This window comes from Pavona decussata, unplaced genomic scaffold (assembly GCF_977016875.1).
Source record: "Pavona decussata unplaced genomic scaffold, jaPavDecu1.1 SCAFFOLD_175, whole genome shotgun sequence".
In the NCBI taxonomy this organism is placed as follows: domain Eukaryota; kingdom Metazoa; phylum Cnidaria; class Anthozoa; order Scleractinia; family Agariciidae; genus Pavona; species Pavona decussata.
Window position 1 is genome coordinate 254150 of NW_028145586.1, and position 26306 is coordinate 280455.

General features: G+C 39.4%; 3 protein-coding genes across 3 annotated transcripts; all 3 read right to left on the minus strand.

Moving 5' to 3' along the window:
* Window positions 1–302: 302 nt before the first annotated feature.
* Window positions 303–9508, minus strand: LOC146463482 (uncharacterized). Its single transcript, XM_085084368.1, has 9 exons — window positions 8634–9508; window positions 7857–7919; window positions 7331–7417; window positions 5269–5337; window positions 5009–5074; window positions 4751–4810; window positions 3122–3999; window positions 1779–2005; window positions 303–1609 (listed from the first exon to the last, which is right to left on the minus strand). The coding sequence occupies exons 1-9, from the start codon at window positions 8797–8799 to the stop codon at window positions 1591–1593; spliced, it is 1635 nt and encodes a 544-aa protein (XP_084940494.1). The 5' UTR covers window positions 8800–9508; the 3' UTR covers window positions 303–1590.
* Window positions 9509–11012: 1504 nt separating this feature from the next.
* LOC146463483 (uncharacterized) lies at window positions 11013–13861 on the minus strand. Its single transcript, XM_085084199.1, has 2 exons — window positions 13620–13861; window positions 11013–12853 (listed from the first exon to the last, which is right to left on the minus strand). The coding sequence occupies exons 1-2, from the start codon at window positions 13742–13744 to the stop codon at window positions 12367–12369; spliced, it is 612 nt and encodes a 203-aa protein (XP_084940325.1). The 5' UTR covers window positions 13745–13861; the 3' UTR covers window positions 11013–12366.
* A 1829-nt stretch (window positions 13862–15690) lies between these two features.
* LOC146463484 (uncharacterized) lies at window positions 15691–24323 on the minus strand. Its single transcript, XM_085084364.1, has 7 exons — window positions 24117–24323; window positions 23339–23401; window positions 22819–22905; window positions 20851–20919; window positions 20591–20656; window positions 20333–20392; window positions 15691–19566 (listed from the first exon to the last, which is right to left on the minus strand). Exons 1-7 carry the CDS (start codon window positions 24280–24282, stop codon window positions 16880–16882), a joined length of 3198 nt encoding a protein of 1065 aa, XP_084940490.1. The 5' UTR covers window positions 24283–24323; the 3' UTR covers window positions 15691–16879.
* Between the last annotated feature and the right edge of the window lie 1983 nt (window positions 24324–26306).

Consider the following 26306-nt stretch of genomic DNA (forward strand, 5'->3'; position numbering starts at 1 on the left):
CTCGATCGTGAAATGTTTGAGTCAGTGTGCGCGTTCGATCTGTTATCTATTAAAATTTTATTCTCTTGGCTTACAGTTGTGAAGTCAGAAAGTCACAACAAAGTTATCGAAAAAAATGTCTGGATTAAATGCTTAAGTTTGGCGATTCCGAAAGAAAAATATGTTTGACATTTCTGATCCCTGATAGTCGTGCAGCTTCAAACTGGTCAAGTTGAACTTAGACACTCCTTGATAAAAGGCTCAAGTACATGCAGTGGTAACTTGGGAAAACAAAAGTACTGTACTACGAATACAATCTCTACTAGTCTAACAGCGATTTTTATTATCCATTTCTTCAGTTCCACTAGATTGAAGCCTAAAGCAAAGAATAAATAACAAAGCACTAAATTGTGCTGATATAAAACCCTCATTTTGTATATATTATATACTCTAGGATTTCTCAAGACTTTATGACTAGCATAAACTTTCTTAACTTGTGGAACAGCCGAACGAAGCATAGGGTATAAAGGCGAGGAAACGTAACAGATGTTCTTAAAACGAGGTCTTTGATACAACGTATTGCTAAATTTCGGGATAATTAAGCTTGTCATCAACCTGATGTAACTACAGAAAATGCAGCGACCCTTGACACCACAAATCGTTTCCTATACCTAAAAACCTGTTGTAAAAACACTGAAAATCACTTTCAGCTAGACCTAAATTTCTCGGCGAAAAACTAAAATAGCAAATCGATCAGCTTCTAAAAAACATATATAAAATAATGTATTCCCTTACTTAGCAACTAATACAACTAACACTGGTACTTTACTGGAAAACCGTGGACGAGAAATGACAAGAAAGGCGCACTGATTATATCAATTAATAGGTCAACATACAGCTAGAAGATAAAACGCAGCCTAGTCCCCGGGCGTTCTCTGTCGCCTCGCAATCCGCGCGAAGCCTAAGTGTTACTTGATGATGTCAATACACAACAGTCCTAAACTTGCAGGTAAATGCATAGGGACGAGGCTGCCTAAAACGTTTTATAGACTCAGGAACTTCCTGATACGCATTTTAATATGACTAGCCGTAAGTGCTAAGGCGTGTGTAGCCCTTGAAATTGATCAGTCCGCTTATCTTGTTAAAATGACCTAATAGCCAGAATTTTAGATCATTTGAAGTGTTCTGCAAAGCTTAGATTACATTACATTACATTAACGAAGTTCCCTTAGACTATTCTTGCTAAGTTAACACACAGTTTGATCATCTCTTACCATGATTACAGGAGTTCAGTCTACAAGTTGAGTTTGATTTGATACTCGTGAACTGTGAAAAACATTGATATTCTTCCGGCAAGTCCTGCTTTCCTGGTCCTCGCGTCGATAAAGTACCCAGGCGGTTAAATCTTAAACTAAAATTACTTTTTCCTTATTTTAACTTAAACACCACTTAAGAATCTTTTGGTATCCTAATAGCTTTTATCTGCATGAAAACAAAAAGAGTTCTGCTGTCTTCTCTAAGAGAAGGGAGCAGCGCACCGGACAGATGAATGGACAATTCGGTTGTTGCAACATTGGAAGCCAACTGGAATGTGAGTTGAGACACCACACTTTACGCACCTTGACGCCAATGGAGCCACCACGTTGCCATAGCAACACTGCTGCTGAGAAGGATTGATGACGTTACTGCCGCAAACCAGAGGGTTAGGATTAGGTGGACAATGTACCGCTATTTGAACAATTCGATTATTGCAGCACTTGTGGGTATTTGGATCATATTGTAGGCTTCCGCACTGGATCGGCCCAGGAAAAGGACTGCACCTCACACTTCTCGGTTGAGCTCGATTGTGGCAGCATTGTTGAACAGGAGGAACGTAAAAGACTGGTCCGCAGGGCAGCCGAGTACAAAGGGTTTGGATAGGAATTAATTGATTATGGCAACATCGGTGGATCTGCGGATTGTAGGTACGACTAGCACAATGGACTTGAGTAGGGCTTGGAAAACATGGCACACTTTTGAGAACGACCTGATTCTGACAGCACTGTTGAGTTTGAGGAACATAGAAGGATAATCCACAAGGAAGCCTGGTACAAGGACCATGGATAGGTACAATTTGATTGAAGCAACATCTGTGGGTCTGTGGGACGTAGTAAAGGCCACCACACTGGTACTGCGTTGGAAATGGTGGGCATGGAACACTTGTGGGAGCTACTCGATTATGACAGCATTGCTGAGTGTGGGGAACGTAGAAGGAAAGTCCACAAGGCAGCCTCGTGCATTGGACTTGGATGGGAACTATCTGACCAAAGCAACACTTGTGGGTTTGTTGGTTGTACCGAAGACGACCACACTGGAACTGTGTTGGGTTTGGAATGCATGGTACGGTTTTGGGAACGACCTGATTCTGACAGCACTGTTGAGTTTGAGGAACATAGAAAGATAATCCACAAGGAAGCCTGGTACAAGGACCATGGATAGGTACAATTTGATTGAAGCAACATCTGTGGGTCTGTGGGACGTAGTAAAGGCCACCACACTGGTACTGCGTTGGAAATGGTGGGCATGGAACACTTGTGGGAGCTACTCGATTATGACAGCACTGTTGAGTGTGAGGAACGTAGAAGGAAAGTCCACAAGGCAGCCTGGTGCATTGGACTTGGATGGGAACTATCTGACCAAAACAACACTTGTGGGTTTGTTGGTTATACTGCAGACTACCGCACTGGAACTCTGTTGGGTTTGGAATGCATGGTACGGTTCTTGGAACGACCTGATTCTGACAGCACTGTTGAGTTTGAGGAACATAGTGGGATAATCCACAAGGAAGCCTGGTACAAGGACCATGGATGGGTACAATTTGATTGAAGCAACATCTGTGGGTCTGTGGGACGTAGTAAAGGCCACCGCACTGGTACTGCGTTGGAAATGGTGGGCAAGGAACATTTCTGGGAGCTACTCGATTATGACAGCACTGTTGAGAGTGAGGGACGTAGAAGGAAAGTCCACAAGGCAGCCTGGTGCATTGGACTTGGATGGGAACTATCTGACCAAAACAACACTTGTGAGTTTGTTGGTTGTACTGAAGACGACCACACTGCAACTGTGTTGGGTTTGAAATGCATGGCACGGTTTTGGGAACGACCAGATTCTGACAGCACTGTTGAGTTTGAGGAACATAGAAGGATAATCCACAAGGAAGCCTGGTACAAGGACCATGAATAGGTACAATTTGATTGAAGCAACATCTGTGGGTCTGTGGGACGTAGTAAAGGCCACCACACTGGTATTGGGTTGGAAATGGTGGGCATGGAACACTTCTGGGAGCTACTCGATTATGACAGCACTGCTGAGTGTGAGCTACGTAGGATGAAAGTCCACAAGGCAGCCTGGTACAATGGACTTGAATGGGAACAATTTGACCGAAGCAGCATTTATGAATCTGAGAATTGTAGGGGATTCTACCACATTGGACAGGTACAGGGGATGGAGTGCATGGGACGCTCTTGGGGATAACTCGACCGTTGCAGCATTGTTGGGTATGTGACACATAAGCAATCCTTCTACAATGAAGCCTTCTGCAAGGAAATTGGATGGGTACTATCTGACCAAAACAGCACTTCCGGCTTTGTGGATTGTAGGGACGTCCGCCACATAATTTTGTTGGTAATGGTGTGCATGGTGCACTTTTGGGAATGACCCGACCGTTGCAGCACTGTTGAACGTGAGAAACGTAGGCAACCTGTTGACAGCGAAGCCTGGCACACTTGACCTTAACTGGAAGAACTTGATTGTAGCAACACTTATGACTCCTACGACTATAGACCGAACTACCGCACCGAGACCGTTGGAAACACAGGGAGGAAGCAAGTCTCTTTAAAACAACGCGACCATGACAACATGTATATCGCCGAGGATTGTAGATAATTTTTCCAGCACAACAGCGTTGTCTGTAGCGAGTGTATGGACGGAGTCCACATCTCAGGAGAGACCTTTTCATGTCACTGGTATTTTCGTCTGGAACTGGAAAAAAGAAGTCACCACAGGTGTTAGTTGGGAAGAAACGTTACTTTTCCTCATTGAAAACCAATCAATAGCATGCAAAAATCCTGCAATGAATCAAAACTTGAAAAATGCTGAGAGCTCAGTTTTATTGGGTGTTGTTAATACTTCTACTGTAAGTGTATAAAAGATATCCCAGGGACTTTATCGTTCCACATAAAATCGCCTTAAAATTTGTAAAAAGGCTAAGAGGATATTATACGATAGCCAGACTGAGCAGGTGGACAGAAGGGAAACGCAAAATCCAATTCTAGGTCTGTCTCGAAGATGATACAATATTTCCGACATTTGCGAAAGATGCATCCAGGCCTAGCTCGAAAAACGACATTATTGCAAATTTGAGGGAAGTATAGAGTGCTATCTATACTAGTCCTCGTCTGCATAGGAGCCTTTTTAGTACATACCTTAAAACCTTCAATAAGCGCCCTCCTCAAGTAAGTGTTCCTTTCTGTGGTCAAAATTTGAGATAGACGCCTCCCCTCTAGTAGGTTTTCCCCTCCACTGCCCCTCGGGTTTTTTGTTGGGGGAGGGTGAGTATCGATTTGGGAAACATTTAGTAAACGCAGTAATATTAATTTGGTAACGTATCAAAACGGTCACACTTAGAGAGGAATTGAACAACAGGACGGTTTTACGATCTCATATTCTAGTTGGCTTGGTAGTGAGTTAGTAATTACAAGTAATTCAAAAAACGTTTGTCAAAATTTCTTACCAGCGTTGGTGTCTTCACTATCTTCAGGAGAAGTTTCATCAATGTCGTCTTCGTTGGATTCTACAAAAGAGAAAATCCACAATTATTCAGTAAAAGTGCCTCAAAATTGTCTACATGAGCAAATAATTGTTCAAGTAGGTTCTCGAAGTCTTTGTTACATTGCAGTTCCACGTTATCCACATTCTAGCTTCTGAGAATCGCAGGGAGTTAGTTAACAGTTACTGGCAGTTCAGAAGAAGTTGTCTCAGAATTCCTTACCATTGCTGGTGTCCTCATCAATTCCTTCACTGTCTTCAAGAGAATTTTCATCGAATTCATCTTCTGCTACAAAAGAGAACATCCACAAATATTGAAACAAAACCGTCTCAAAATTGTCTACACAAGCGAATACTCAAATACGTTCTTGAAGTCTTCTTTTTTACGTTGTGGTTTCAAGCAACTAATCCACGTTGTAGCTAGCTTCGTAGTGAGTTCGTATTTATCAGTTATTTAAAAGGAGTTTTCTCTTAATTCCCTACCATTGTTGGTCTCTTCATCAATGTCTTCACTGTCTTGAGATGTTTCTTTGACGTCATTTTCGTTGGATTCTACAAAAGAGAGAGCCATTCACTTGAAATAGTTTCGCAATTTTCCACATGAGCGAATATTCAAGTAGGTTCTTGAAGTCGCTAAGTAACATGATATGTCGACATTCCTTAGAAGTGAGAACTCTCATATTCGAGAGAATTCGAGGTATTTTTGAATACCGTATTTCCTCTAACAAACGTCTAGCTTGGCTATTTCAAATTATACGTTTCTGAATTTTTTAACATCAATAAGCTAGTTTGAATGTTCGATAATTCATTATACGGCGCAGTAAACGTGCAGTAAATTCGTCGTTACAGGGCGGTTTACAATAATTTGAAATTACTCTGGCCAATCACGGCAGACGCAAACAACGCAATCAGCCAATCCGATTAGGAAAAAAATTCGTGTAACAGGTATCAAGCGCGGGAAGACATGTGCGAACAAGAAACGATTGGCTTTGGGTTTGCTTCTCAATGTCTGATAAAAGTTCAAATCGTACTATACTTCAATGAATTTTTTGTCGCTTTTTAACAGAGGTCATAAAGTTGGCTCAAACAAGTGCGACCACGTTTTTCTGAAGAGTAACCGCTTCCGGACAAATAAAACTTCAAAACCACTGTCATTCTCTAATTTACTAACGTTTCACGTGCCATTCTCTTTAGAATATTTTGACACATCTTTTTAATTGAAAATCAGGCATAGAATTTGACGAGTCGAAAAGATTTTGTTAAAACAGGCGGGATAAACTTGCTTGAACGAAAAAACCTACTATAAAAGCATTACTCGGTACATGGGAAAAGACGGTATTGATGAAGGACCATTAAGGGGGCAATACACCTAAATTTGAATGAAATTTGAAGAGGTTTGAAGAAGGGATAGAAGAAAGAAAATGATTTTTGGAACACTAACAGACAGTTGGTACCCAGGCAAGAGCACCCCGGGTTGCTAGTGGACTAACTTGGTGTCCGTCTATTAATTATTAACTACAAATTCCAATTTTAAAACTTCAATAAATCTTCAATATTTCTTATTTCTCTAAATTTTAACAATCTTTCTAGAATAACTTCTCCTCCCAAATATAACCAAAAATCACCTGAAAATTCACAAAATACCCTACAACACAGATTCACGATATGATGATAGGGTTTTTGGATTGCTTGAAACGTGAACGAGATATTTCTATTAAAGCCATGTCAAGTGGCGGAAAAATGGCGTTCAGGTGTAATTCCCCCTTGAAGGCTAGACAAATTGTTTTAATGCCATAGAGGATGAGTTGAATTTGTTAAAAATTATCCATTTAAAGCACAATTAATTTTGGTTTCTTTCAATATACTTGTCATGATATAGCTTCAGAAACAACAGAGCACAATATTTTGGAAGAAGATGGGATTATTTCTACCGCTATCAGCTTCAAAATTAACTTTGCTTCACATAACTGTGGCGTTCCACATAAGGTTTACAGAGGTTCACATACAGGCGGCGTGAACTGCTTTCAAGCTGGCTTTTAATCACGCCAGCAGGTTTAGTACTCAAATAGTCACTGTCGATATATTCAACTTATTGTATAGCTGAGATGTAAAGTGGGTTGCACTACCCGTGCCCTTGGCTCCGCTTCTTTAAAAGGGGGCAATGTCACCTATTTGTGGTGGCTTTTTGAATGGTCAAAAATCAGTTTTTTTAACAATAGCTCTGCTTGTGCAGAGAAACTAGTATGATTCATGTTTTCTGCGGATGGATAGGATGAAAAAGGGTTGCAGCTTGAAAAAGTTTACTCTTGTGACTTTTGGAGAAAACGCTAAGAACTGATTCTAGTTTATTCTTGCTGGGAGAAATCACTTCATATTTTCTTTCCAGTGGTTTAAGTGCTATTTCATGTCAGAAAAGAAGCTCTTATTTTTCTTATTATTATTGAGTCGTCTTGACCAAAATACATCAAAATCTTCCTGACAGTGCCCCTTTAACTGAAGACGTCTGTGAAATTTTATAAGGAGAAGTTGTATCTGGATGTTTTACCTTCGTCATCATCGAAAGATGATTCATCCTCCTCGACATTATCTTCACTTTCTTCTGAGCTTTCATCTTCTTTGCTTTCGCTGGAATCTAAGCAAAAAGAAGGACTCAATGTTTGTTTCAAGTGGATAAATTACTTGGATAAAATGAAAATTGTTGTTGGAATCTAATCAGTCGCTCTTCTCTCCAGGGTTGGAAGCTTGTTAAATTGGGACTTGGAACCGTTTGTTGGACTTGTGGTGTGGAAAAAAAGGGATAAACGTCGGCCCTCCGAGGAGAAACTGGATTTGACACCGAGTCCGGTAGAATATTCACGAAGCTTGTCTTTCGTGTCGCAATACAAAAGGCCTATTTTTGTAAAACGATACTACAGAAATATAACAGTTTAAGTCATATACCCAACCACTGGATTCAACATCGAGAGGATACATTGTTAAAAGGCAATTGCTATCTGACAGCACTACTGCACTAACGCTGCTGCATGAGAATAACTTATAATGTAAAGGGGAACTTGTTTCACAATTTTTACCTTCGTTATCCCCGAAAGGTGATTCATCCTCGTCGACACTGTCTTCATAATCTTCGCTGGATTCTGAACAAAAAGAAAGAAGTAAACGTTAGTGAACTTATGATATTTTGAAAAATCAATGTAAATTGTATTGAAACAGACAATAATTATGATACCAAAGAGAAATTGTTGGTACTCTTTTTAGCAGCCCCGACATCAACGTTTTCTTCTTTCTTGATGATCGGTTTGAAACATCGAAACGTCGAACAGCGTTACTCTTAATTTTTCTTACTTTTTGGCAAGCTATTTTAATTCCCATAAAATCTTTTAGAGTCGTTGGCTATTTCGTTTATATGTCTGACTATGAGCCATTAGAACATGCACTTTCGGTTTGCATCTGTTTCAGAACGTTAACAAGTGCTCGGAAATTTTTCGTGTCAAATGGAAAGACTTTCTTCCAGTCCTTCCAAACTTGCAATCTCATTGGTAGATAAAAAAAAAGTACGCGATGGTGCAACGTCCGCAAGAAGACAGCAAAATGGAAATGGCCATTTTGTGCAAATTGAACAGTAAATTCCGTTCCAGCAGGTTGGAACCAAAAAGCAGAGTTCCTCCAAAGGTCGTCCTGGTTTGCTTCGAAAAATTTCCGTTTGATCCGCGCGTACCATATTTCAACCGGTTAAACCAAAAATTTGGGTTTAATTGAAAGCGCCCCAAAGTGTATTATTCGAAGATCAATGTAAAAGGCAACTAAGTGCTTGTGCATCAAATTTTGGAAACAAAGAATGAAACTCTTACCGTCTTGCACTTCTTCCGTTAAACGGTCATAAAGGAATTCCTCATCTTGAGCTGGTTTATCGTTTGCCAATTCTTGTTGTGAAGAGGTCTTCTCGTCTTCAGCATTTATTGCCAGAGCAGAAAAAGCTGCGAAGAACAGTATGGTTGCACAAAGGAATCGAGCCATCTCGACTCGGGATTATCGAGGGTGCTGTGTGGCTCTGACCAAAAAGAACACTCCTTTTATGCGGTTTATTCTCAAGTTATACTGAGTCTACGCCCAAAATACTGCGCATTAAAGAGCTCTGTGCTTGAGTATTAGTTGAGTGTTAACTCACTCTTACAACAAACGTCATTGAACATAAAAATGAACATGAAGAATCGGATTATTTTGGTCCGTTATATTGCACTAGCTATCCAGGAGTAAGGAACATTAGTGGACTGGGCCGTGTGTTTCTGTGACTACTCTCCTCTCTCTGGTTCAATTTGAACACATTTTATGCATCTATCACTTGTGAAATTTGGTACATAACATCTTGACAATAACCTTTTGTAGAACCATCCGTTCTTAATTGGTTAATTTACGGAATCCATATATAGATATAAACGTGCAATATTCATTCAAACAAGTAATCCAAGCTATAAACCATAGCCAATGTAAGAAAAGAGAATTATGTTTGCTGACTGGACAGTTTAATCCCTCCCGCGTTAATATGAAACTCAGTGGTAAAACCAGTCTTTGCCTGGTGGAAATGCAAGGCCTTCTTCGACTGTATAGTGTGTAAGATTACTTCACGCGCTAAGATATCCATAGCTTGTACTGAATTTATATTATAAACTGTTACTATTTCTTCCATTTTAATGGGATCACTTTTAAAATTAAAAATGATAGTGGAATAACAATGTTGACTCGATGTATATATTTCCTCTTTGGAAAAGTACTAACTCTCTTGGAAGCAACCATTTCGGCAGAAACCTTATACCAGGCTGAAGCCATAGTTTTTGGGGGTGATTTTCTGTTGGTCTTTTGATGTAGACTCTTTTGACGCATTAGCCGGTACACTGCATAAAACCGTGGGTCAAGAGTGCAAGAAAGTCACGCCTTTTTTAACCTTTACAAAACCTGTCAGTATAGTGTTAAAATGTTTCTTTAATGTTTCAGACGTTTACGTTGATAAACACTTAAAAAGCACTTTCACATCAACAAATTTTACATCATTTGCGTCACCAAAAAGATTATTTTGAGACCGTGGTAAGTTGCCGGCACTCACATCAGCCCAGCAGTCAACATATTTCACGCACCAGGTGCCATCTTTTTTGGTCACAACAACTAGACCTTTAATACTTAAGATTATGAAATCTCAATAAATCGATTATGTCATGTGAAAATGCAGAGAATAATATGATATACCGAGACATTTTTGTTTATTTAGCGATTTGAAAAAGGCTTTACAAAGGCTGTAAAGTTACGACTCTTCCAAATTCAATAGAGATGTCATCTCAGCGTATATTGCCTCGTTTCCGGGTTTCTGTCTTTTTTGAGGCCATGCCAACTTAAATGCGAAGAAAGGAGAATACAGTCTTTAAACGCTATAAATTTTACACTGTTATTCACTTTTATGTGCTCGTTAGAGAAGAGTAATTCAGTGAGCGGCAATAGTCAATGCAGCCATTACCCATCTTAAGTGGCTCATACATTTCACTCTATTCCTGAGGTAATGCGGTGAAAAGTTGTTAGCAAACACTTGTCTCAGTTGATAACAAATACCGCCATCAACGTCAACGAAACACCAGGATACAGCAAAACATGTTGCTGATAGACACCCCAGCCAGCCAGTTTAATTTGTCAGCTGACGTTTAGTTTGAAGGCATAAATGTGTTTTAAAAAAACGAACACACTTTTACAGTTTCGAAGAAAACGGGTATGCCAAAAATTCCGTCTGTTTTAACGTTTGTTATCAAGAAAGACGATATTTTATGCTTTTCACATTAGTATGTTCAAAACCTCGTTTGATGAATATTTGCGACAATTACGTCACACACTAAGCCATTTTTAAAGTTGATACTCTGTCAAAACGCTGCAAGAATAATAGTCAATCACGCTTCATGCTCCGGTCGTTCCAGAAACTATCGTTATACCCAGCAACTATCTTGTGACATACAAAGATACACCACAATCTTTCTTTTTCATGTGCTGCCCGGGTATACATTGTTTGCATTCCATTGTGTGTGCAGTACGGACTAGAAGCTCACTTTCCCAGTTATGCCGAATATTATTTATTTTCAGTCTCTTTCTTATAAATCGCTCATGACCGTTTTTGTTTCCTATGCAAGATGGGTTGTCTTATCACTGAGCCCTTAACAATCGACCTCTCTGAAAAAGCGCCAACATTTGACAATTATTCTGTGAAGTCGCACGGAATATCGCCTGATACTATCCGAGTTGGCTAAATTCAGGGGATTTTCCTCATAATTAAGTAGGATAATTGTTTTATCATTGAACACATTGACAACAAAGCACAGTTTTATTATAGAAAAGATGAGACGCTCGTCCGAAGTTGTTACTTATTTAAAGCGCTCTGTTATTTTTCTCCACTAACGACACACGAAATTACGTATATCGCGGGATGTCTGTTGTGTACGGACGACGAATATTGAGTGCACCATGACCATATTTGGGCAGTGCTGCAATATGCTGAATAATAACCCCCTCTTCACTTCTACAGTGCTGTTGCAGCTCTTAAGTCATTTCAGTCATTTGTTGTGACAAAACTCATTCTCCATTTTATCCCAGCAAATTCGATAACATTTGATTTAACAACCAGTAAAAGATTTTTTTAGAAGGACCATTATGCGTGAAATTAACGTTTTTAAGGCAAGTCTAGATCTAGAAGTGGTCTCCCGTTTTTATATCGGTTTCGTAGTTTTTTTCTTTATCATGATATCGGTTCTGAGATGTTGCCACTCCGGCGCCAGTTTTAGTTAAAGTTACAATGTAGCTTGTGTTATTCATTGTAAATTTTTAATTTTTAATTTTCGAGGTCCTTTTTGTAAACCACTTTTTAGTGAAAAAGTTTCCTCATTAAAGATTGTCATTATTATTATTATTATTATTGTTGAGCAGTCACTTATTAGTCCTCCTATAAATTGACGGCTTACTCATGATCATTTAGTTTCCTTTTAGCCACTACAAATCCTCGTAAAAATAAAAGGAATAACACATTTAATTAGACGTCCATGAATGTCAGAGAAAAACACCAACGACTACATGTAGTTCATTGATTAGTGCCGGCCGCAGGTTTAGCGAATACGCTCAGTGGACTGAAAACTCGTGTTCGTTTTATGCAACTGATTTACCGTATTCAAATCAGTTTGTGGCGTCAACTTGTTACCTAGAGCACATTTATTTTTGCAGTCTCATACTTGTAAATTTTGCCGATATTATTCAACCGTCTACCGAAATAACTTTCTAATTTTACAGTAGCATTATTTACTTAATGCAAAAACTATTGGTTTGATGAAATGATGATTCAGCCTTGCTTAAATTTGGGAAGCAAGCGTTGATTGAAATCAGGCTTGATTTGTCACAAACCGAACCAACGACACTTCCTTCTGATTCATGCGGTGAACTGCCATCTGCAGTTGTTGCAAAGACATCTGTGTCAGCTTTGTTTTCAATGACAGCATCAACACCAGAGGATTTGCTGACAAGAGATTCCTTCTCAAACATGTAACTGCAATTTTCATTGGAAATTTATGCAGGTTCAGTTTGTTTGTTTCCACTGGTTTTACATTGCCTTGCAACATTAGAAGTCCTGCGTTTTTTCCTCATTGTAGAGGAGTTGCTCTGTCTTTTATTATTCCTTTTAACACCAGGAGAATCTCTACTGGGACGAAGAACTTCATCATTATCCGTCAATCTTTTATGTGCACTTGGTGAAAACAACTTTATCCTTGCAGTAAAGATTTGCTTTCTTGAACCATAATAACTGACTGGACTGAAACCATTTGAAGGCAATTCTATGTCATTATTTTCTAAGTCATTACTTTCTTCAGTTAAATTAACAGAACCGTTGGGTTTTTGATCACTTCCTCTTCCAGGATAAGCAGCATCATTATTTTCCATGTCATGGTATTCATCTTTCTTTTCGTTGGTTTTAGTATTAAAGTTGCAGGCAATATCAGCGAGCAGATCACCTCGGGTCAATACGACGCTGACTTTCTGTGCCATAACATTTCGCCTGAAAATGACAACATAAAGAAAGCAGTCAATAACACACTTCTTGGATTAGTAAAGCTTTTTTACTTTAGGGAATGCCATTAGCTCACACTTAGTTTTGATTTCTGTGAAAGAAAAGACAGGGATTGCATTACATGTAGCACTCAAATCTCTTTGCAGTGGCCAATTTACTTTTAGTTATCTCCTCTGAACCAAACATTCACTCTTTGAAAAGCTGGGGCCAGATTACTAGTCCAACAACTTAACCTCTCGACCTCTGTATCTGTATTTTCTTTGTGACAAGGTAATTGCTTATTCTTAGACAAATAACAGATTATATTGTTACTAACCCATTACAGGTGTCACACATAGTTTGACATACACCATTCTTAAACTCCAAATAATTGAAATTTTGATGCAGAGATCAGTGAGAGATATTTTACAAATCTTGAACTCGATGTCTCACAATTGTCACCAGAAAAAAAAAAATAAAAAAATAAACAGCTGTGGTGTACATTTATACATGTAAGCTTGAAATATAATTTTAATTAATTAAAACTTAGTTAATTTGCCTCTTCTAGTTACGGCTACTTATGGTTATAACACTAATTTGTGATTCTAAAGTTTCAGTCACCATAATTCTCCTTAACAGAGTTCGTAGCAGTTGTACATATTTAGTTCTAACCAAAATCTTACAGGCTTAAAACAAGCTTACTTCACATTGAATAATTATTTCTCGTAGAGCGAGTCCATTGGATTCTAAACAGTGCCAAATGTCTAAAACCTACCTCTCAGATTCACGGACTCGCTTGATAGTTGCTTCAGACGAAGTAGATTGCCTGGAAGACGCCGAAATCCTTCCTTTTGCCATTTTGATGTTGATCATTTGTGTTAGAAATAGAATGACGATCATTTGGGAATCAAACTGAAGCAACAAGACCTGAGATCTTTTAATCAATCGGTTTGAAGTCACAGGAATGAAAGAGGAAACTAACTTTATGTTTTAATAATTGACGTCCCCATGGAATAAATCACTCACTGAGTGATTTATTCCATGGGGACGTCAATTATGAAAACTTCTCGTAAGTCTAAAACGTCGACCCACCTTCACTTCACTGTCGTCCGCCATTTTGTAAATCGAACCCAGAGCTTCAGGGATTCATGGGAGTTTATTGCAAACTCGTTCCCAGAGTCCTCTCAGGCGTCTGAGCAACTCGGCCGGGTATCCATTCGATGGCAATCGATGATTGGAAAAACAATCGATCAAACGATATCAATCGATAAAATTAGTTAATTAATACCGTTTGGCATCGGGCAATCGATAGAAACTCAAAACCGTTTATCGATTGGAATCTATTGGCAAAACAAGTAGAACGCAGCTTTCTCAACTTAACTGTCACACGTGCGCACGGTTCAGTCGCCACGCGCGGAAGGACGGGAAGAAAACTGTCTGGCTCAAGTGGGCAAGAAGTAAAACTCTCCAATTCTCTTCTCTTGCCAGCGTTTTGCTGTGAAGATATCATGCAGGTAGTTTGCCTTTTTTAAAGCATGTAAAACTTCGTAATAACAGAAAGAACGAGAGAAAACTAGTCTTATGTAGCCTAAAATCTAGCAATAAGTTCAGTAGTTTTCTTGGTCAAAATCGCTTCCGCAGCCTAAAATCTAAAAATAACTTCACTAGCTTTCTCGGTCTACCTCGCTTCTACAGCTCAAAATGACCTAATAACACGTTCAGCAGTTTTCTACAGCTCAAAATCTAGTAATAAGTTCAGTAGATTTCTTCGGTCTGACTCGCTTCTGCTTCTCAAAATCTTGTAATGGCTAGATTAGTTTTCTCGGTCTTACGCTCTTCTACACAGCTTAAATCTAGTAATACACTCAGTAGCTTTCTCACCGGTCTGACTCGGTTCTGTTGCTCCAAATCTAGCAATATCTTCAGTGGCTTTCTGGGTCCGGAAATGATTGATATTATCCTAAATTCTATATTTCCACACTCAGCGAGGAGTAGAACTAAATAAAGAATGACATAGGTTTCGTAGCTCAGGAAATGGGTGATATAATCCATGTCCTAGTGTGTCAAACTATTTCACACTTCCAAATAGAGAACTGTAGATCATCTTACTGAAAAGGAAGGCGAGGAGTTTGTGGAGAGGCTTAAAGGGACAGTGTCACCTATTTAATTCTTACTTTGAACGGCCAAAAATTTAAACATACTTCAGTCGATGAAGTTTATTAAAATAATGGTTTAGTTTTGTTAACAATAACCCTACTAGTGCACAGAAATTAGTATTAATTATGTACAGCGGCGGATGGGTAAGATGCAAATGTATTATAACTTGAAAAAATGGCCAATTTTTTTCAAGTTTTTCTTGTGTATTTTAGAGAAGTCGCTAAAAACTGATTATAGTTAGTTCTTCCTTGTAGAAATCCCCGAATATTTTCTTCCCGGTGTTCTAAGAGTAATTTAATGTTAGAAAAAAGGCTTTTTGTCAAATATTTGAGCAGTTTTGACCAAAATACAGCAAAATGGACAGAGCTCCTTTAAAGGCGTTATAATTCATAATCTTCCACATTGTTCCACACTTCTGTACATGGAGAAGTGTAGAGTTATTCCAAAGTGCAGAAACCCGAGATTTCATGGCCAAGGTGGAACAACTGTGTGTGTTGAGGAGTGGGGGGATATCGGGAAGAACAACTTGTTGGACATTTCTGACCCCTGATAGTCGTGCGGGTTCAAACTGGTCACTTTGAACTTGGACACTCCTTGACAAAGGGCTCAGGTTCATGCAGTGGTTTCTTGGGAAAACAAAAGTACTGTACTAAGACTACGCAAGAGAATCAAGAGAATACAATCTCTACTAGTCTAACAGCGATTTTTATTATCCATTTCTTCAGTTCCACTAGATTGAAGCCTAAAGCAAAGAATAAATAACAAAGCACTAAATTGTGCTGATATAAAACCCTCATTTTGTATATATTATGTACTCTAGGATTTCTCAAGACTTTATGACCAGCATAAAGTTTCTTAAGTTGTGGAACAGCCAAGCGAAGCATAAGGTATAAAAGCGAGGAAACGTAAGAGATGTTCTTAAAACGAGGCCTTTCATACAACGTATTGCTAATTTTCGGGATAATTAAGCCTGTCATCAACCCGATGTAACTACAGAAAATGCAGCGATCCCTGACACCACAAATCGTTTCCTATACCTAAAAACCTGTTGTAAAAACACTGAAAATCACTTTCAGCTAGACCTAAATTTCTCGGCGAAAAACTAAAGTAGCAAATCGATCAGCTTCTAAAAAACATATATAAAATAATGTATTCCCTTACTTAGCAACTAATACAACTAACACTGGTACTTTACTGGAAAACCGTGGACGAGAAATGGCAAAAAAGGTGCACTGATTATATCAATTAATAGGTCAACATACAACTAGAGAATAAAACGCAACCTAGTACCAAGGCGTTCTCTCTCGCCTCGGTATCCGCGCGAAGCCTAAGTGTTACTTGATGATGTCAATACACAACAGTCCTAAACTTGCAGGTAAATGCACAGGGACGAGGCTGCCTAAAACGTTTTATAGACTCAGGAACTTCCTGATACGCATTTTAATATGACTCGGCCGTAAGTGCTAAGGCGTGTGTAGCCCCTGAAATTGATCAGTCCGCTTATTTTGTTACTATGACCTAATAGCCAGAATTTTAGATCATTTGAAGTGTTCTGCAAAGCTTAGATTACATTACATTAGCGAAGTTCCCTTAGACTATTCTTGCTAAGTTAACACACAGTTTGATCATCTTTTACCATGATTACAGGAGTTCAGTCTACGAGTTGAGTTTGATTTGATACTCGTGAACTGTGAAAAACATTGATATTCTTCCGGCAAGTCCTGCTTTCCTGGTCCTCGCGTCGATAAAGTACCCAGGCGGTTGAATCTTCAACTAAAATTACTTTTGCCTTATTTTAACTTAAATACCACTTAAGACTCTTTTGGTATCCTAATAGCTTTTATCTGCATAAAAACAAAAAGAGTTCTGCTGTCTTCTCTAAGAGAGGGGAGCCGCGCACCGGACAGATGAATGGACAATTCGGTTGTTGCAACATTGGAAGCCAACTGGAATGTGAGTTGAGACACCACACTTTACGCACCTTGACGCCAATGGAGCCACCACGCTGCCATAGCAACACTGCTGCTGAGAAGGATTGATGACGTTACTGCCGCAAACCAGAGGGTTAGGATTAGGTGGACAATGTACCGCTATTTGAACAATTCGATTATTGCAGCACTTGTGGGTATTTGGATCATATTGAAGGCTTCCGCACTGGATCGGCCCAGGAAAAGGACTGCACCTCACACTTCTCGGTTGAACTCGATTGTGGCAGCATTGTTGAACAGGAGGAACGTAAAAGACTGGTCCACAGGGCAGCCGAGTACAAAGGGTTTGGATAGGAATTAATTGATTATAGCAACATCGGTGGATCTGCGGATTGTAGGTACGACCAGCACAATGGACTTGAGTAGGGCTTGCAAAACATGGCACACTTTTGAGAACGACCTGATTCTGACAGCACTGTTGAGTTTGAGGAACATAGAAGGATAATCCACAAGGGAGCCTGGTACAAGGACCATGGATTGGTACAATTTGATTGAAGCAACATCTGTGGGTCTGTGGGACGTAGTAAAGGCCACCACACTGGTACTGCGTTGGAAATGGTGGGCATGGAATACTTGTGGGAGCTACTCGATTATGACAGCACTGTTGAGTGTGGGGAACGTAGAAGGAAAGTCCACAAGGCAGCCTGGTGCATTGGACTTGGATGGGAACTATCTGACCAAAGCAACACTTGTGGGTTTGTTGGTTGTACCGAAGACGACCACACTGGAACTGAGTTGGGTTTGGAATGCATGGTACGGTTCTGGGAACGACCTGATTCTGACAGCACTGTTGAGTTTGAGGAACATAGAAGGATAATCCACAAGGAAGCCTGGTACAAGGACCATGGATTGGTACAATTTGATTGAAGCAACATCTGTGGGTCTGTGGGACGTAGTAAAGGCCACCACACTGGTACTGCGTTGGAAGTGGTGGGCATGGAACACTTGTGGGAGCTACTCGATTATGACAGCACTGTTGAGTGTGAGGAACGTAGAAGGAAAGTCCACAAGGCAGCCTGGTGCATTGGACTTGGATGGGAACTATCTGACCAAAGCAACACTTGTGGGTTTGTTTGTTATACTGCAGACTACCGCACTGGAACTGTGTTGGGTTTGCAATGCATGGTACGGTTCTTGGAACGACCTGATTCTGACAGCACTGTTGAGTTTGAGGAACATAGAAGGATAATCCACAAGGAAGCCTGGTACAAGGACCATGGATAGGTACAATTTGATTGAAGCAACATCTGTGGGTCTGTGGGACGTAGTAAAGGCCACCACACTGGTACTGCGTTGGAAATGGTGGGCAAGGAACATTTCTGGGAGCTACTCGATTATGACAGCACTGTTGAGAGTGAGGGACGTAGGATGAAAGTCCACAAGGCAGCCTGGTGCATTGGACTTGGATGGGAACTATCTGACCAAAACAACACTTGTGAGTTTGTTGGTTGTACTGAAGACGACCACACTGGAACTGCGTTGGGTTTGAAATGCATGGTACGGTTTTGGGAACGACCTGATTCTGACAGCACTGTTGAGTTTGAGGAACATAGAAGGATAATCCACAAGGAAGCCTGGTACAAGGACCATGGATGGGTACAATTTGATTGAAGCAACATCTGTGGGTCTGTGGGACGTAGTAAAGGCCACCACACTGGTATTGGGTTGGAAATGGTGGGCATGGAACACTTCTGGGAGCTACTCGATTATGACAGCACTGCTGAGTGTGAGCTACGTAGGATGAAAGTCCACAAGGCAGCCTGGTACAATGGACTTGAATGGGAACAATTTGACCGAAGCAGCATTTATGAATCTGAGAATTGTAGGGGATTCTACCACATTGGACAGGAACAGGGGATGGAGTGCATGGGACGCTCTTGGGGATAACTCGACCGTTGCAGCATTGTTGGGTATGTGACACATAAGCAATCCTTCTACAATGAAGCCTTCTGCAAGGAAATTGGATGGGCACTATCTGACCAAAACAGCACTTCTGGCTTTGTGGATTGTAGGGAAGTCCGCCACATAATTTTGTTGGTAATGGTGTGCATGGTGCACTTTTGGGAATGACTCGACCGTTGCAGCATTGTTGGGTATGTGACACATAAGCAATCCTTCTACAATGAAGCCTTCTGCAAGGAAATTGGATGGGCACTATCTGACCAAAACAGCACTTCTGGCTTTGTGGATTGTAGGGAAGTCCGCCACATAATTTTGTTGGTAATGGTGTGCATGGTGCACTTTTGGGAATGACCCGACCGTTGCAGCACTGTTGAACGTGAGAAACGTAGGCAACCTGTTGACAGCGAAGCCTGGCACACTTGACCTTAACTGGAAGAACTTGATTGTAGCAACACTTATGACTCCTACGACTATAGACCGAACTACCGCACCTAGATCGTTGGAAACACAGGGAGGAAGCAAGTCTCTTTAAAACAACGCGGCCATGACAACATGTATATCGCTGAGGATTGTAGATAATTTTTCCAGCACAACAGCGTTGTCTGTAGCGAGTGTATGGACGGAGTCCACATCTCAGGAGAGACCTTTTCATGTCACTGGTAGTTTCGTCCGGAACTGGAAAAAAGAAGTCACCACAGGTGTTAGTTGGGAAGAAACGTTACTTTTCCTCACTGAAAACCAATCAATAGCATGCAAAAATCCTGCAATGAATCAAAACTTGAAAAATGCTAAGAGCTCAGTTTTATTGGGTGTTGTTAATACTTCTACTGTAAGTGTATAAAAGATATCCCAGGGACTTTATCGTTCCACATAAAATCACCTTAAAATTTGTAAAAAGGCTAGGAGGATATTATACGATAGCCAGACTGAGCAGGTGGACAGAAGGGAAACGCAAAATCCAATTCTAGGTCTGTCTCGAAGATGATACAATATTTCCGACATTTGCGAAAGATGCATCCAGGCCTAGCTCGAAAAAACGACATTATTGCAAATTTGAGGGAAGTATAGAGTGCTATCTATACTAGTCCTCGTCTGCATAGGAGCGTTTTTAGTACATACCTTAAAACCTTCAATTATCGCCCTCCTCAAGTAAGTGTTCGTTTCTGTGGTCAAAATTTGAGATAGACGCCTCCCCTCTAGTAGGTTCGCCCTCCACTCCCCCTCGGGTTTTTTGTTGGGGGAGGGTTGGGGGGGGGGAGGTGAGTACCGATTTGGGAAACATTTAGTAAACGCAGTAATATTAATTTGGTAACGTATCAAAACGGTTACACTTAAAGAGGAATTGAACAACAGGACGGTTTTACGATCTCATATTCTAGTTGGCTTGGTAGTGAGTTAGTAATTACAAGTAATTCAAAAAACGTTTGTCAAAATTTCTTACCAGCGTTGGTGTCTTCACTATCTTCAGGAGAGGTTTCATCAATGTCGTCTTCGTTGGATTCTACAAAAGAGCAAATCCACAATTATTCAGTAAAAGTGCCTCAAAATTGTCTACATGAGCAAATAATTGTTCAAGTAGGTTCTCGAAGTCTTTGTTACATTGCAGTTCCACGTTATCCACATTCTAGCTTCTGAGAATCGCAGGGAGTTAGTTAACAGTTACTGGCAGTTCAGAAGAAGTTGTCTCAGAATTCCTTACCATTGCTGGTGTCCTCATCGATTCCTTCACTGTCTTCAAGAGAATTTTCATCGAATTCATCTTCTGCTACAAAAGAGAACATCCACAAATATTCAAACAAAACCGTCTCAAAATTGTCTACACAAGCGAATACTCAAGTACGGTCTTGAAGTCTTGTTTTTTACGTTGTGGTTTCAAGCAAGTAATCCACGTTGTAGCTAGCTTCGTAGTAAGTTCGTATTTATCAGTTATTTAAAAGGAGTTGTCTCTTAATTCCCTACCATTGTTGGTCTCTTCATCAATGTCTTCACTGTCTTGAGATGTTTCTTCGACGTCATTTTCGTTGGATTCTACAAAAGAGAGAGCCATTCACTTGAAATAGTTTCGCAATTTTCCACATGAGCGAATATTCAAGTAGGTTCTTGAAGTCGCTAAGTAACATGATATGTCGACATTCCTTAGAAGTGAGAACTCTCATATTCGAGAGAATTCGATGTATTTTTGAACACCGCATTTCCTCTAACAAACGTCTAGCTTGGCTATTTCAAATTGTACGTTTCTGAATTTTTTAACATCAATAAGCTAGTTTGAATGTTCCACAATTCATTATACGGCGCAGTAAATTTGAAATTACTCTGGCCAATCACGGCAGACGCAAACAAGGCAATCAGCCAATCCGATTAGGAAAAAAATTCGTGTAACCGGTGTCAAGCGCGGGAAAACATGTGCGAACACGAAACGATTGGCTTTGGGTTTGCTTCTCAATGTCTGATAAAAGTTCAAATCGTAAAGTTGGCTCAAACAAGTGCGACCACGGTTTTCTGAAGAGTAACCGCTTCCGGACAAATAAAACTTCGAAACCGTCGTCATTCTCTAATTTACTAACGTTTTACGTGCCATTCACTTTAGAATATTTTGACACATCTTTTTAATTGAAAATCAGCAATAGAATTTGACGAATCGAAAAGATTTTGTCAAAACAGGCGGGATAAACTTGCTTGAACGAAAAAACGTACTATAAAAGCATGACTCGGTAGGAAAAGACGGTATTGATGAAAGACAATTAAGGGGGCAAAACACCTAAATTTGAATGAAATTTGAAGAGGTCTTAAGAAGGCATAGAAGAAAGAAAATGATTTTTGGAACACTAACAGACAGTTGGTACCCAGGCAAGAGCACCCCAGGTTGCTAGTGGACTAACTTGGTGTCCGTCTATTAATTATTAACTACAAATTCCAATTTTAAAACTTCATTAAATCTTCAATATTTCTTATTTCTCTAAATTTTAACAATCTTTCTAGCATAACTTCGGGTCCCAAATATAACCAAAAATCACCCAAAAATTCACAAAACACCCCACAACACAGATTCACGATATGATGATAGGGTTTTTGGATTGCTTGAAACGTGAACGAGATATTTCCATTAAAGCCATGTCAAGTGGCGGAAAAATGGCGTTCAGGTGTAATTCCCCCTTAAAGGCTAACCAAATTTTTTTAATGCCATAGAGGATGAGTTGAATTTGTTAAAAAATATCCATTTAAAGTACAAATAATATTGGTTTCTTTAAATATACTTGTCATGATATAGCTTCAGAAACAACAGAGCAAAATATTTTGGAAGAAGATGGGATTATTTCTACCGCTATCAGCTTCAAAATTAACTTTGCTTCACATAACTGTGGCGTACCACATAAGGTACAGGCGGCGTGAACTGCTTTCAAGCTGGCTTTTAATCACGCCAGCAGGTTTAGTACTCAAATAGTCACTGTCGATACATTCAACTTATTGTATAGCCCACGCCCTTGGCTCCGCTTCTTTAAAGGGGCCATGTCACCTATTTGTAGTAGCTTTTTGAATGGTCAAAAATCATATTTGTATGGATGTAAACGTCAAGATAATGGTGCAGTTTTTTAACAATAGCTCTGCTAGTGCAGAGAAACTAGTATAACACATGTTTTCTGGAAATGGATAGGATGAAAAAGGGTTGCAGCTTGAAAAAGTTTACTCTTGTGCATTTTGGAGAAAACGCTAAGAACTGATTCTAGTTTATTCTTTCTCGGAGAAATCACGTCATATTTTCTTTCCAGTGGTTTAAGTGCAATTTCATGTTAGAAAAAAAGTTCTTATTCTTCTTATTATTTTATTGAGTCATCTTGACCAAAATACATCAAAATCTTCCTGACAGTGCCCCTTTGACTGAAGACAACTGTGAAATTTATAAGGAGAAGTTGTATTTGGATGTTTTACCTTCGTCATCATCAAAAGATGATTCATCCTCCTCGACATTATCTTCACTTTCTTCTGAGCTTTCATCTTCTTTGTTTTCGCTGGAATCTAAGCAGAAAGAAGGACGTAATGTTTGTTTCAAGTGGATAACTTACTTGGATAAAATGAAAATTGTTGTTGGAATCTAATCTCTTCTCTCCAGGGTTGGGAGCTGGTTAAATTGGGATTTGGAACCGTTTGTTGGACTTGTGGTGTGGAAAAAAAAGGATAAACGTCGGCCCTCCGAGGAGAAACTGGATTTGACACCGAGTCCGGTAGAGTATTCACGAAGCTTGTCTTTCGTGTCGCAATACAAAAGGCCTATTTTTGTAAAACGATACTAAAGCAATATAGCAGTTTAAGTCATATACCCAACCACTGGATTCAACATCGAGGGGATACATTGTTAAAAGGCAATTGCTCTCTGACAGCACTACTGCACTAACGCTGCTGCATGAGAATAACTTAAAATGTAAAGGGGAATTTGTTTTACAATTTTTACCTTCGTTATCCCCGAAAGGGGATTCATCCTCGTCGACACTGTCTTCATAATCTTCGCTGGATTCTGAACAAAAAGAAAGAAGTAAACGTTAGTGAACTTATGATATTTTGACAAATCAATGTAAATTGTATTGAAACAGACAACAATTATGATACCAAAAAGAAATTTGTTGGTACTTTTTTTAGCAGCCCCGACATCAACGTTGTCTTCTTTCTTGATGATGTTTGAAACATCGAAACGTCGAACAGCGTTACTCTTAATTTTTCTTACTTTTTGGCAGGCTATTTTAATTCCCATAAAATCTTTTAGAGTCGTTGGCTATTTCGTTTATATGTCTGACTATGAGCCATTAGAACATGCACTTTCGGTTTGCATCTGTTTCAGAACGTTAACAGGTGCACAGAAATTTTTCGTGTCAAATGGAAAGACTTTCTTCCAGTCCTTCCAAACTTGCAATCTCATTGGTAGATAAAAAAAAAAGTACGTGATGGTGCAACGTCCGCAAGAAGACAGCAAAATGGAAATGGCCGTTTTGTGCAAATTGAACAGTAAATTCGGTTCCAACAGGTTGGAACCAAAAAGCAGAGTTCCTTCAAAGGTCGTCCCGGTTTGCTTCGAAAAATTTCCGTTTGATCCGCGCGTACCATATTTCAACCGGTTAAACCAAAAAATTGGGGTTAAATGGATAGCGCCCTAAAGTGTTTTATTCGAAGATCAATGTAAAAGGCAACTAAGTGTTTGTGCATCAAACTTTGGATTCAAAGAATGAAACTCTTACCGTCTTGCAGTTCTTCCGTTAAACGGTCATAAAGGAATTCCTCATCTTGAGATGGTTCATCGTTTCCCAATTCTTGTTGTGAAGAAGTCTTCTCGTCTTCAGCATTTATTGCCAGAGCAGAAAAAGCTGCGAAGAACAGTATGGTTGCACAAAGGAATCGAGCCATCTTGACTCAGGATTGTCGAGGGTGCTGTGTGGCTCTGACCAAAAAGAACACTCCTTTTATGCGGTTTATTCTCAAGTTATACTGAGTCTACGCCCAAAATACTGCGCATTAAAGAGCTCTGTGCTTGAGTATTAGTTGAGTGTTAACTCACTCTTACAACAAACGTCATTGAACATAAAAATGAACATGAAGAATCGGATATTTTTGGTCCGTTATATTGCACTAGCTATCCAGGAGTAAGGAACATTAGTGGACTGAGCCGTGTGGTTTTGTGATCACTCTCCTCTCTCTGGTTCAATTTGAACATATTTTATGCATCTATCACTTGTGAAATTTGGTACACAACATCTTGACGATAACTTTTTGTACAGCCATCCGTTCTTAATTGGTTAATTTACGGAATCCATATGTAGATATAAACGTGCAATATTCATTCAAACAAGTAATCCAAGCTATAAACCATAGCCAATGTAAGAAAAGAGAATTATGTTTGCTGACCGGATGGTTTAATCCTTCCCGCATTAATATGAAACTCAGTGGTAAAATCAGTCTTTGCCTGGTGGAAATGCAAGGCCTTCTTCGACTGTAAGATTACTTCACGCGCTAAGATATCCATAGCTTGTATTGAATTTGTATTATAAACTGTTACTATATCTTCCATTTTAATGGAATCACTGTTAAAATTAAAAATGATAGTGGAATAACACTCTTGACTCGATGCATAAAGATATTTCCTCTTTGTAAAAGTACTAACTCTCTTGGAAGCAACCATTTCGACAGAAACCTTATACCAGGCTGAAACTGAAGTTTTTGGGGATGATTTTCTGTTCGTCTTTTGATATAGACTCATTTGACGCATTTAGCCGGTACACTGTATAAACTGTGGGTCAAGGGTGCAAGAAAGTCACAACTTTTTTTAACCTTTACAAAACCTGTCAGTATAGTGATATGATGTTTCGTTGATGTTTCAGACGTTTACGTTGATAAACACTTAAAAAGCACTTTCACATCAACAAATTTTACACCATTTGCGTCAACAAAAAGATTATTTTGAGATCGTTGTAAGTTGCCGGCACTCACATCAGCCCAGCAGTCAACATATTTCACGCACCAGGTGGCATCTTTTTAGGTCACATGCAACAACCAGACCTTATGCAAAAATAGCTTTAATAATTAAGATTCTGAAATCTCAATAAATCGATTATGTCATGTGAAAATGCAGAAAATAATGTCATATACCGAGATATTTTTGTTTGTTCAGCGATTTGAAAAAGGTTTTACAAAGGCTGTAAAGTTACGACTCTTCCAAATTCAATAGAGATGTCATCTCAGCCTATATTGCCTCGCCTCCATGTTTCTGGCTTTTTTGAGGCCCTGCCAAATCAAATATGAAGAAAGGATAATACAGTCTTTAAAAGCCATTAAGTTTAAACTGTTAATTACTTTTACGTGTTCGTTAGAAAAATAATTTAGGGGGCGACAATAGTCAATGCAGCCATTACCCATGTTAAGTGGCTCATGCATTTCACTCCATTCCTGAGGTAATGCGTTGAAAAGTTGTTAGCAAACACTTGTCTCGGTTGATAACAAATACCACGATCAACGTCAACGAAACACCAAGATACAGCAAAACATGTTGCTGATAGACACCTCAGCCAGCCAGTTTAATTTGTCAGCTGACGTTTAGTTTGAAGACATAAATGTGCTTTAAAAAAACGAACACACTTTTACAGTTTCGAAGAAAACGGGTATGCCAAAAATTCCGTCTGTTTTAACTTTTCTTATCAAGAAAGACGATATTATTATAGTTTTCACATTAGTATGTTCAAAACCTCGTTTCATGAATATTTGTCACGAATTACGTCACAACTAAACCATTTTTAAAGTTGATACTCTGTAAAACGCTGCACGAATGATAGTCAGTCACGCTTCATGCTCCGGTCGTTCCAGAAACTATCGTTATACCCAGCAACTATCTTGTGACATACAAAGATACACTTTTCAGGTTACAAACATATAACTTA